Below are 12,358 nucleotides of genomic sequence, written 5' to 3'. Positions count from 1 at the left end.
TGTACCTCTATTAGGAATAAATCCATGTTGGTTTAAGGAGACTAGCGGGGTGATAACTTTGGAGATGCGGTTAGCTATAACTTTTGAGTACAATTTGCTGTCACAGTTGAGTAAAGAAATCGGCTTTTACTGAAAACCACAATGGTAGCATCAGTCCATGACAATGGTGCTTTACCATTTTGTGCCATTCTAAAAGTATCCAGCGTAATATATTTTAGTTGCTCAAAAAATAATTTGTAGACTTCACCAGGAATGTAATCTGGTCCTGCAGCCTTACCATTCGCCAGACTTTCTACCGCCAATTCTAACTCTTCCAGAGAAAAAGGTCTTTCCAACCACTCCTTATCATTATCACTTAGTTGTATAAAATCCCCCAAATCAAATCTTGAATCTACTCTGTTAACTATTTGTTGCGTGTATAATTCCGTATAGAATTGCTGAAAAATATCTAGAATTTTATCTGGATCTTGTTGAACAATACCATATTGATCCTGCAGTTTAGAAATAGATCTTGATGTTGATTGCATCTTTAACCGTATAGCGAGGGATCTACTAATTGCCTCACCATATTCATGCAATTGTCTCTTATGTACCAAATACTTTCTTGCATTTTCCTTACTCCAGATCCCAGAAATCTTAGCCCGACTTCTAGCTACCTTATCCTCCGCTTCTCTTATATCCCTTTGACTATCAGTTTTTTGTAATTCTTTTATTAGATTCTCCTCCACATTTTTTAAAGCAGTATGCAGATCTTGCATTTCCGCCCTTAACTTTTTCTGACGATAATAACCAAAACTCATCACCTCCCCTCTGAAGCAAGCTTTAAATGTATCCCATACTATGTCTATACTGGCAGAGCACAAATTCACGTTAATAAATTCCTTTATCCATTTTGACATAACCGTCTGAAACTCTTCATCTAGACAAAGTTTTCTAGCAAAAGTAAAAGTTCTCCCCTCAAAGGCAATCTTCAAGTCAGGTATACTTAAGACAATTGGTGCATGGTCAGATGTAACTTTAGGAAATAATTCAACCTGAGCGTCCGTTAATATCGATAAGGGAGCAAAAAAATAATCTAAACGTGCCATTTTCCTATGTGGAAACGAGTAATAAGTATAGCCTGGTAATTCGGGATTCATGTTACTCCAAGTATCTACTAAGCCATGACCTGTTATCAAATTACGTAAAGCCTTGAACACACGGGGTTTACGTCCCTTATAATTATGGAGCACAGTGTCATAGTGTAGAGTGAAGGATTATAGCGTTGCAGAGTAGAGTGGGGGAGTAGAGTGCTGTGGAGAGGATTTGTTGGAGTACAGTGTTGTAGAGTGGAGCGAAGGATCACAGTGTCGTAGAGTAGAGTGGGGTGTAGAGTGCTGATGAGAGGATTTGTTGGAGTACAGTGTTGTAGAGTGGAGTGAAGTATCACAGTGTCGTAGAGTGGAGTGGGGAGTAGAGTGCTGTAGAGAGGATTTGTTGAAGTACAGTGTCGTAGATTGAAGTGTAGGATCACAGTGTCGTAGAGTGGAGTGGGGGAGTAGAGTACCATAGAGGATTTGTTGGAGTACAGTGTCATAGTGTGGACTGAAGGATCACAGTGTCGTAGAGTGGAGTGGGATTGGAGTGGGAGAGTAGAGTGCCGTAGAGAAGATTTGTTGGAGTACAGTGTCATTGTGTGGAGTGAAGGATCACAGTGTTGTAGAGCGGAGTGGGGGAGTAGAGTGCCGTAGAGAGGATTTGTTGGAGTATAGTGTAGTAGGGTTGGCATCGCTTAACGTTGCGGCCAAACTGTTATCAGGAACTAAAAGAAATAACTACATCTTTCCGTCCTTGAAAGTTCTGAACTGGCTGCCCTACGAGGCAAGAATGCACCTAAAGATAGCTTGCATGACCCATAATGCCCTGCATAATAATACCTCCAGTTACTTCGCTCTAAAGTTTGAGCGATCGGGAGGATTCAGACAACTGCGAAGTGCGAGTTCACTACTGAAACCACAATCCTTCCATAAAAAAAGAACTGGTTGCAGAGCATTCTCAGGGATTGCACCGAAGGTTTGAAACTCCCTACCTCCAGTGGTACGTGGAATCTCTTCCTTTACCTCCTTCAAAAAAGAAGTAAAAATGCTTCTAATGAACAAATTCACATCCTAAGACTTTAATTCTATGTTGACCTCTAGTCACCTATGTGATCCATGTATTATATTATTGCCTACATGTTTTATATTGAAGGCGAATACCAAATGTGTGTTTACTTCTTCAACCACCTACTGTTTAATAAATGTGTTTTGTGAAACATTCTGATTCCCTCATGGATCATTCTTTGTTGACTACTAGTCACCTTTGCTATCCATACACTACTATCTACCTCTTTTGTACTGAATGGGGATTACGGAATGTATGTTTACTACCTCAACCATCTACTGTTTAATAACTAATAAGGTGACGGTGTTAGTATCGAGTCAGGGTATTTCAGTGGTTGCTGCTCTAGGGGTGTGATGAGGGTTCAGGCTATTATGAAGTAAAATGTTGGTTGAAACAAGCTGCAAGGGTAATGGTAAATGAATGCTGTTGGGTAATCTGATGAAGGTGGATAGGGAGGAAGGGAAGGGGGTGGAGCAATACAAGTAGTGGGGAGAGGATACAGAACGAGGTACCCGTGGGATGACTAAAGGGCTAGGATGAGCTTGGGTCAGGGAGGAAACATATTCATCACATAGAGTTTGATGAGTGAGGAAAAAGTCATCAAGTAATTCTAGGCTGCGTTCAGATGCTTGGAGGAGGATAATCCCATTGTTATAAAGGGAGATGGTTGCCTCTGCTCGGCAAACAATAGAGGGAGTTACCGAGAGTCTGAGACCTTGGGGAGTTTTCGTGGATTCAGTGATCCGGAGCAGAGAGCAAAGGGCTTTCCTTCATTGTGCTGGTCTTTTAGTGTAGAAGATAAGGTCACTTATGTTAGCTCCTTTATTTGTGCAGACATAGGGGGTGGAAATAAGGGTTTCTGGGAGACATTTGAGAAGCCTGTGTTTTCAGTTCTTGAATACGCTTTCAGATAGTTTATGGGGGAATATGATAGTGTAGTTTGGAGTCTAGTGATCTTTGAGAAAGGGAATCGATGGCTAAGGGCTCCAAATTTCCAGAGTGGAAAGAGGTGAGGGACCGGAGTACTACATGCTCACGTGGGGGGAAGCTGAGGGGAGTGGAGGAGAAGGGGGGATGGTCAGATGAAGGAAGGAAGGGATGGTCAGATGAAGGAAGGAAGGGATGGAGCAAATCATGGGGTGGCTGGAGGAAAGTTCCATGACCACGTTCTACAAAGACTGCCCATTAAACAGCTGCATCATGACAGAAGACGTCCAGAGAGAAGAAGATACTCTTTCTGTTTTGGGCTTCCCAGCGTTATATGCATGCGATTACTAAGTGGAAATCGGCAAATCCTGAAGAGAGGGCCCAGCTGTGAATATAACAACGGGAAGTTGAAATACATTAGGTTAAACTAGATTTTGCAATTAGGAAGCTAGAATCCAGATTAGAGGGATAGTGGGTATAGGATGAACAGTGGCCTAGGACGCACTTAAAAATTCGATAGACCGAGCCAGTCTGGAATTCTAAGTAGAATTAGTAAACAACATCATTCTAAGATGGCCGCCACTGTGGAAATACTTAGAAGCTATAGAACATGATAGTCCTTCTTTCAAGAAGGACATGCTAAGTCCTATGTCAATATCTAGATTCCTAGAGTCTTAGAGGCACCACCATTTTAGATTGGGCAGGGACCTTATATGGGGAAAGGGTCGATACATGATGCAGGGCCTACAAGGAAAAACCAAAGGAAATGATGGACGGAGCGTTGACAATACAAGCATCACCCCCAGTCAACTGATCTGCAAGGCCCAGATAGAGCCCCTTTACGCCACAAGCGCCCCAAACACAATCAGCGCACAACAGGCTCCTGTAATCAGGCCTTGAGATAAAAGCGAGGGGAATCCTCCCGAAAAATTGAGTTAGCAGTGAATTAAACCAGTCACCTCCATGAACAATAAGATTTGATGTATGGTACAACATCCTGATGTCCACCTTGATGTCTTGAGTCTTCCTGATCCATCTCTTACTCCAAGATCTGTTCTTGTTTTAACAAAACCTTGACCATATGCATCTACCTAAAGCTGTAACTATTATATGTGTGCTATGTGAGCGCCCTTTTTTTGCTAAGTTACTCTATGAACACCTTTGCTGAAATAAATAAGATGTGGCATGTTTAACCCGTTGACTGTGGCACGAATTTCGCCGCGGTGCGGGTGATTTATGACTGGGCGTGGTCAGGACAGCCCCCTGCCGTCCTCCGCACACTACCATTGTCGGGCGGCCGGGGGCTGTCCAACGCCTGCAAAGGTTTAAAAGAACTTAGGAGCTCGCTAAGTACGCAGAAGGGCTGGATGAACTATTACTACTGGACACAGGTAAAAAAATAGGATGGCTAAATAAACTGAAAGAATTGGCTTTCAACTTGGGTCTAAGAGAGGCATGGGAGTCGCAATTACCACCACCCAAAGATGTTATAAAAAAACTATACTGGGACTGGGTACAGAGTAACGCTACGAGGCTTACGAATGTGGGCTCACTTACTGACCAATTTTTGTCAATTAAGTGTGTGCGAAAATTGGAACCCTTTCTCGATTTAATAACTAAACCAATGGATCGTGCACTGTACCTAAAATTGCGATATGGGACGCTCCCGGTTCATGACTTTACGGCGAGATGGTCGAATACAGATGCCCGCTCGCGTGCATGCCCCGGCTGTGCGGCTCCTAAGGAATCGGTGGCTCACTTGTTTTTTGCCTGCCCAGCCTACAAAGGGGCGCGGAAATTCTGGTTGAAACCCGTCTGTAGGGAACTAGGGCTGAGGTGCCATAGCCAGGCACTACGTGTCCTCTCTACAGATTCTTCATCGGCCAGTATGATCTGTGGGGTGGCTAAATTTTTGGGAAGTTCTTGGATGACACGTTCCCGCTTACTGAAACAACACTCCGGAGGTTCCATAAGCTGAGGACATAATTAATGCTAGTAAATTGACGAATGTGGTGTTCATGTTTTTATTGTAATTTACAAAATTTTATCGGTATTTTGAAATGTTTTGTATATGTACTCTTTTATGGTGATAATATTGCCGAATAAAGATATTCAAAGATAAAAGAACTTTTATGCAAATATCTCTGTATGGTTGAATGAGTCTTAAATATGTCTTCATAAGTTTCAACAATAGTGATAAATGAGATGCTTTTACAATCAATTAAAAATTGTATATGCACATTCAGGTATTTTCCATATAAGTAATTTAAATCTCTTTACATCCTACAGAAAACAATCTTTGATTGCACAAAATGTTTAAGAATAATGAAGATAGTACTGTAACTCTGCAAAAGCAAAGCCCGAAACATGGAGTTCAAGTATTCAGGAAAACCTAAGTGCCGACAAAGGCAGTCGAACCTGAACATAAACGGACACATCTTGGGAAGTACCGTCATGGGCAATTCGTTGGTTCTACCATTCTCAGTTGTGCACCTCCGTGCCTGAAGATGAAAAAATGACCTCTAGAAAAGAAAGGCAACACTGATCAATCACTTCTAATGTAACCATGTCCAATACCAGCTCTGATCATGAGGTGGTTACAGCAGTACTCTGCTTCCTAAAGTGATATCAGGCCACTATTCAATGCTGGGGGTGTATTGTAAACTCTTTCAGGTCATTCCACAACAACCAGCGAAAAGCACAGTTAACTGAAAGTTAAAAGAAATGAGGGTTCTGCTATATAAAACCAAGAGTACTGTCCCAGTGTGCACTGACCAGAAGGAAGATGGATCTTTACCCGCAAGCTTGCCGAACCATTATCCAGTCTAAAGACACAATCACCCATAAAGCAGCCTTACACACGTTATGAGTGTGGTGAGTATTTGGTGACCTTTTCATTTTAGTGTTTAATCGGAAAGCAAACGAGCAAAATACCACACGCATACAGGGAGTGTGAGAATAACACAAGTGCTTTACCAGTCATGTTGGCCCTTCAGAAAGCACAGTCAAGAGATGTACAAAAATACATACCCGACTCAGAGACACTAACTAAGAAAGAAAAAGCATACACTTGCAGTGAATGTGGAAGTAGTTTTTCCGAATCATCTAAACTCATGAGTCATCAGCGAACACACACAGGGGAAAAGCCATTCAAGTGCAATGAATGTGGGAAAAGCTTTTGTCAATTATCAACCCTAAAACGCCATCAGAAAACACACACTGGGGGAAAACCATTCAAGTGCAATGAATGTGGGAAGAGCTTTTGTCAATTATCAACCCTGAAAGAGCATCACAAAACACACACTGGGGAAAAACCATTCAAGTGCAATGAATGTGGGAAGAGCTTTTGTCAATTATCAACCCTGAAAGAGCATCACAAAACACCCACTGGTGAAAAACCATTCAAATGCAATGAATGTGGGAAGAGCTTTTGTCAATTATCAAAACTAAAACGGCATCAGCGAGCACACACTGGGGAAAAACCATTCAAGTGCAGTGAATGTCTGAAGCGCTTTAATCAATTAGCAACCTTAAAACGGCATGAGCGAACCCACACAGGGGAAAAATCATTCAAGTGCAGTGAATATGGAAGTAGTTTTAGTGAATCTTCAACATTAAGGATTCATCAGCTAACACACACTGGAGAAAAAACATTTCAGTGCAGTGATTGTGTGAAGAGATTTTGTAGCTTATCAGTCCTACATACACATCAGCGAGCACACACTGCGGAAAAACCATACCATTGCAGTGAATGTGGAAGTAGTTTTAGTCAATCTTCAACATTAAGGATTCATCAGCGAACACACACTGGAGAAAAACCATTCCAGTGCAGTGAATGTGTGAAAAGCTTTAGTCTTTTATCAAACCTAAAGCAGCATCAGAAAACACACACTGGGGAAAAACCATTAAAGTGCAATGAATGTGTGAAGAGCTTTAGTCGATTATCGCACCTAAAACAGCATCAGAGAACACACACTGGGGAAAAACCATTCAAGTGCAATGAATGTGGGAAGAGCTTTATATGTTTATCAAGCCTAAAACAGCACCAGAGAACACACACTGGAGAAAAAACATTCAAGTGCAGTGAATGTCTGAAGAGCTTTTGTCATTTATCAACCCTAAAAGAGCATCACAAAACACACACTGGGGAAAAACCATACCTTTGCAGTGAATGTAGAAGTAGTTTTAGTCAATCTTCAACATTAAGGATTCATCAGCGAACACACACTGGAGAAAAACCATTCCAGTGCAGTGAATGTGTGAAAAGCTTTAGTCTATTATCAAACCTAAAACAGCATCAGAAAACACACACTGGGGAAAAACCATTTAAGTGCAATGAATGTGTGAAGAGCTTTAGTCTATTATCAAACCTAAAACAGCATCAGAGAACACACACTGGGGAAAAACCATTCAAGTGCAGTGAATGTGTGAAGAGCTTTATATGTTTATCAGACCTAAAACGGCATCAGAAAACACACACTGGGGAAAAACCATTCAAGTGCAATGAATGTGTGAAGAGCTTTAGTCGATTATCAACCCTAAAACTGCATCAGAGAACACACACTGGGGAAAAACCATTCAAGTGCAATGAATGTGGGAAGAGCTTTATATGTTTATCAGACCTAAAACGGCACCAGAGAACACACACTGGGGAAAAACCATTCAAGTGCAGTGAATGTGGAAGTAGTTTTAGTCAATCTTCAACATTAAGGATTCATCAGCGAAGACACACAGGAGAAAAACCATATCATGGCAGTGAACGTGCAAAAAGCTTTTGTCAATCTTCAAACCTAAAAAAACATCAGCGAGCACTCCACCATCACCATCAATGAACGTGTCTATTCTCTGCTATTGTTTATTTCCCTACAGCTAGGAAAAACATGAAATATCAGGACACCCATTGGGAGACTAGCACAAAGTGGACTAAAAGTAAAGAAACATTGTTGGTTTTTATTCTGTGAGAGAGTTATAAAAAAAGAAATCCAAGCATACCTGACCATGCTACCTGTAAAATCAACACCCTGAACAATGTTTGGATTAAAAAGGGTATTTTCAGCTAATTTTAGAGATTAGTAATAAAACATATAAACCCAACACACTCAAAACTATTTAACAAGCACAAAATGAAGATTCTTCAGAACTGGCTGTGGTTTTGGTCATTTTATGCATCATTAATAGTTATGTGACAGCGGCCAGAGAACTGTGTAGAAAACTAGAAGTGAAAGCAGGAGAATGTGAGCGGCAGCTCTCTGGGTTAACCCTTGCAGTGCATGACATTTACCTCTGAAGCTCTGATGTGGAACAACTGATGATCAATGTCCGAATTTCCGTGTACGAGCCGTACTAATCAGCACATTACACAACCTCGCATTTCATTAGCAACAAAAAAGTTAAAATCTCAAAGAAACTTGGCTCTACGCCTGGCTAGGAAAAACCCAGGAAACACAAGCTAATTTAACAACTACAAGCAAGCACGAAAAACCTTCAAATCATCTATATACAAGGACAAACAAATCACATCGGATCAGTTCTGGCTGAAGCTGGTTCAAGCAAGCAAGAACTCCAACACAAAGTTATTCTGGTCTCTAGTTAACAGGGTCCTTTAGGTAAAAGTGGGCATGGTAGCGCAAATATAACCTCAGAAGAATGGACTCATGTTGTACCTAAACAATTCTGCGACCACTCAAACATGGACGGTCATTCTAGCCCCCCATCAACTAATTTAGAGTTATTACCTTTTGAAGCTCAACGCATTGATAAGACAGAGCCTAACAACTTAGCTAATCATGTCCTGGAAGCAAAACCATTTGACGGAATGGAGCAAAGCGAAGACCCCTTGACGGAGACCTTGACAACACCAGAAGTGTTAAGAAAGAACATTGCCCGTACAATCAGGAAAGCAAGGTCAGAAGGAGCTCCTGGGGCTAATGGTCTTCCTCAGGCCCTGTTTAAATCATACGTAGGTTTGTGGTCGGACCTCTTGGCCTCCCTGTTTTCATACTGTAGGCTAAACCACAACATACCAGAGTCCTGGAAAGGCGCTATTATCCACCCAATCTATAAAAGTGGAAAGAGAAATGACTTCCGAATGATAGCTCTCCTCGACATTGAATCTAAATACTTTGCCAGTATTTTGCTGGAAGAGTTGGCTTCTAAGCGATGTCAGTTAACCGCGGCTCTTACGCTGCGTGACATTGCGCGCATGCGCATTGCTGCTTTAACGAAAATCAGGCTTTCTTGCTTTGTGAAATCTTTATTAATACGCTGCGCGCTGTGTGGAAATGGCATGTTTACTGTTCTTTTAGTGTCCAATGTTGATACATGTAGGGCTGGCCTGCCACCATGATATAAATACATATCATTGCCTCATTTCAATATAAAGATTCAGGTTTTCATAATAAATAACAGAACTTTGTTCGTTGCGTCCATGCATTACAAATAACAAGTAAATTCGACCCTGTCATTAAGGCTGTGTGGCTTGAGGGAATTTAAATGGTAAATCCAATGGTTTTCGTCAAAGCAGCAATGAACATGCGCACAATGTCACGCAGCGTAAGAGCCGCGGTTAACTGACATCGCTTAGACGCCAACAGGAAGAAACAGCAAGGGGCGTTTGGGAGCAGAAACACACTGAACGAAGGTGAGCGAACACGCGAGCAGCTGGATAAGATTAATGCGGTCAGTTAGAACGTATGGGGAAGCTTTGCAATATAAACGTAGGCATGAACAGCAGCGCTATTAATTAACGCAGTAAGACAGTTAAGAGGCATTGAAGATGGGCTAACGTTTATAGTAATCGCAGTATACCATCCTCAAATAAACAAAATCACAACGAGTTGGGGAAACATACACTACAGACCTCGTATTCAATAAAATACATGCCACCAGTAACCATGCACAACGGGGCTGAATACGAACACGAAAGACAGAAACACATAGTCGAAAAGCGTGCGCTGAGCACACATGTTAATCTCCCGCACGAAGACAGCTTCCAGAGCGCTGCAGAGCAATAGAGAACTGAGACTCAGACATGGACAGCTGAAGACACGGCGCGTAATATATGAGCGATCAGCACACTAGTGAAACCACAGAGTATATCACCAGTAAGCATTTAATGTAATTGAAACATGGGCACTTCTTGATATTAAGGAGTACAACATATTATGTTTATTTTTTAGAACATTTCCCTGATGAAGGCGACCAATTGCCGAAATGCAATGGAATGATGGGAATATTCATGATGCATAGCAGGAATGTTGTGTTAAGATAACACCAAATTATATGTGATTTGAACAGAAAAAGAGGAAGAATTTGAAGTAAATGAGCACTTTACAGTGAATATCGAGTGGAAGTTCATTCATTGAAATACTAACTGGATATTACAGCAACAATCCAGTGCCTTGGGAGACAGTCGTGTGAACCATAGGACTGCTACCTACTAGATTTATGATTACACTCCAGGCGGGGAGTGATTCCCAAGAGCACGGGCATAATTAGAAAACTTCAGGAAGCTAACAGAGGCAGTACACGACCAAAACCAAAGCCTAATAGCCGTATAACCTTTCTGCCTCAGGATATACCGGTTGGTAAAGGTCCTGAACCTATGTTTTAGCCCCGAGATGCAGGCCCTTTGCAGCAGGCTATTAAGCTATAGTAAGGCCAACCTGACTAGAACAGTACATTGGGAAATCATGCATTTGATTGCATGTTTAAAACAGAACTTAACTGCAAAGCTTAAATAAGTCTAGACATATTTAAACATTGCCAATTGAATAGAATTGTAGTGTAGTTCCTATATTCCCAATAGGCTCTGCGCATTGGAGTAACATAAACGATAGTGTAGACGTAGGACTGAGGTCGACTAGGTCTCTATTGAATAGGTTAGACTTAATTATGAATGTCAGCTAGCTCAGAGGTCACTAGAAACTTTCTCGAATTCACAAGAAGGGATTAGTTTCTGACCGCATAAACATAACAACTTTGCTCCCCAATAACAAGGAGGATATCTCCAGAGTCGCGGAAACAATAGATAGCTATTTTACTCAGTCACTTGTGCATGCTTAGTTTCACCAGAAGTGCAGAGAAACAGAGAGACAGGCATTTTCAATAAAATAGGTTATTTATTGAACAGTCTTCTTTCTCATGCAAGAGTAGTGAATTGCTACAATCGCAATACTTGTCATAAAGTAAAGAGCGTTTAGTAAAAAGCGTATTATAAAATAATACTGTAAAAGCATGGTATGGTTTCTAAGCCATACGGTGTTTAAAATGGATAAAATACATACAACGATAAAATAATGACTAAACGTATTCAACTGGTGCTTCTAAGATACGCCTACCCTGGTGTACCTAACCTAAGCCTAGTACGGGGGAAGAAGTAAGGGAGGAGCAGCTTAAAGTTAAAATAGTTTCTGCCAAGAATCTAAACCAAGAATTCTCTAAGGGTCTAATCAGCTCCGTACCTTGTTTAGAATGTAGGAGATCTTGTATCTCTATCTCAGGACTCGATCTCCCAGCAACCCGCAAGGGTAGCTGGGAAACACTGGAGCTGGATTTCTCGGCAAGAGAAAAGACAGCGTCTCTCTCAGTGCGTCAGCGGGAGGGTCGGTTTCCTTCGGCACTTGCTACAGCAGGGCGTGGGGCAAGTAGATAGTCGATCTGCACCAAACCACCGTATATTTTGCTAGGGCAGATGCTGGTATATTAATTCCTGGAAGGTGCAGAGTTTGACGTAAGGTTGGATATAAGACGTCACTAAGAACTCGCAGTTCTTTCAGAACTCCAGGAGTTCTAGGACAAATCAATACAGAAGCAGGGGGAAGTCCCGGGCTGCTGGAGGCTTGGTTTCTCTAAGAACACGTTGAGCTTTCTAGGAGTCTGTGGAAGTAGACTTGCCGTATTTGGACTGCATTGGCTATGTCTTAATATGGGTATGATTATTATGCCTATATAAGGATATGATTTGATATAACTATATAAGGGCCTAAATCGGGAATATTAGTCTAGGGTCCTAGATTCGTCCACAACACCCACTCCACGTCTAATGTCCATCATTAATAAACACTAAGCATTTTAAACATATCTATGCATGTGTTTTCCATCCCACCCCAAAATAAATGAACTGCATTTGAAATGGTATGTACACGAAAAACATGAGTGTTGTACTGTACGTTTTCTAAGCAGTGGTATCATTCAAAATAATGCATATATTGTATCTTAAATGATTCACAAAATTGTACATTTATGAAATGGCTCTAAATACAGAAGAGAAGGTTGAGACCATTTCATC

The 12,358-nt window shown here is 41.3% G+C and overlaps 1 protein-coding gene across 1 annotated transcript in view; it reads left to right on the top strand.

The window, feature by feature from the left end:
• The window catches only part of LOC144805528 (uncharacterized), a 64,055-nt gene extending 53,647 nt beyond the window's left edge, over positions 1 to 10,408 (top strand). Inside the window, exon 2 of the mRNA XM_078672064.1 lies at positions 6,161 to 10,408. Within this exon, the coding sequence (XP_078528190.1) occupies positions 6,161 to 7,901 (1,741 nt within the window). The 3' untranslated portion in view covers positions 7,902 to 10,408. The remainder of the gene's footprint in view (positions 1 to 6,160) is intronic.
• Positions 10,409 to 12,358: the final 1,950 nt, after the last annotated feature.

This window comes from Lissotriton helveticus (genome assembly GCF_964261635.1).
Source record: "Lissotriton helveticus chromosome 1_1 unlocalized genomic scaffold, aLisHel1.1 SUPER_1_unloc_13, whole genome shotgun sequence".
Classification (NCBI taxonomy): domain Eukaryota; kingdom Metazoa; phylum Chordata; class Amphibia; order Caudata; family Salamandridae; genus Lissotriton; species Lissotriton helveticus.
The sequence above is the reverse complement of the archived record's forward strand: the minus strand, read 5'-3'. Positions and strand labels throughout refer to the sequence as shown.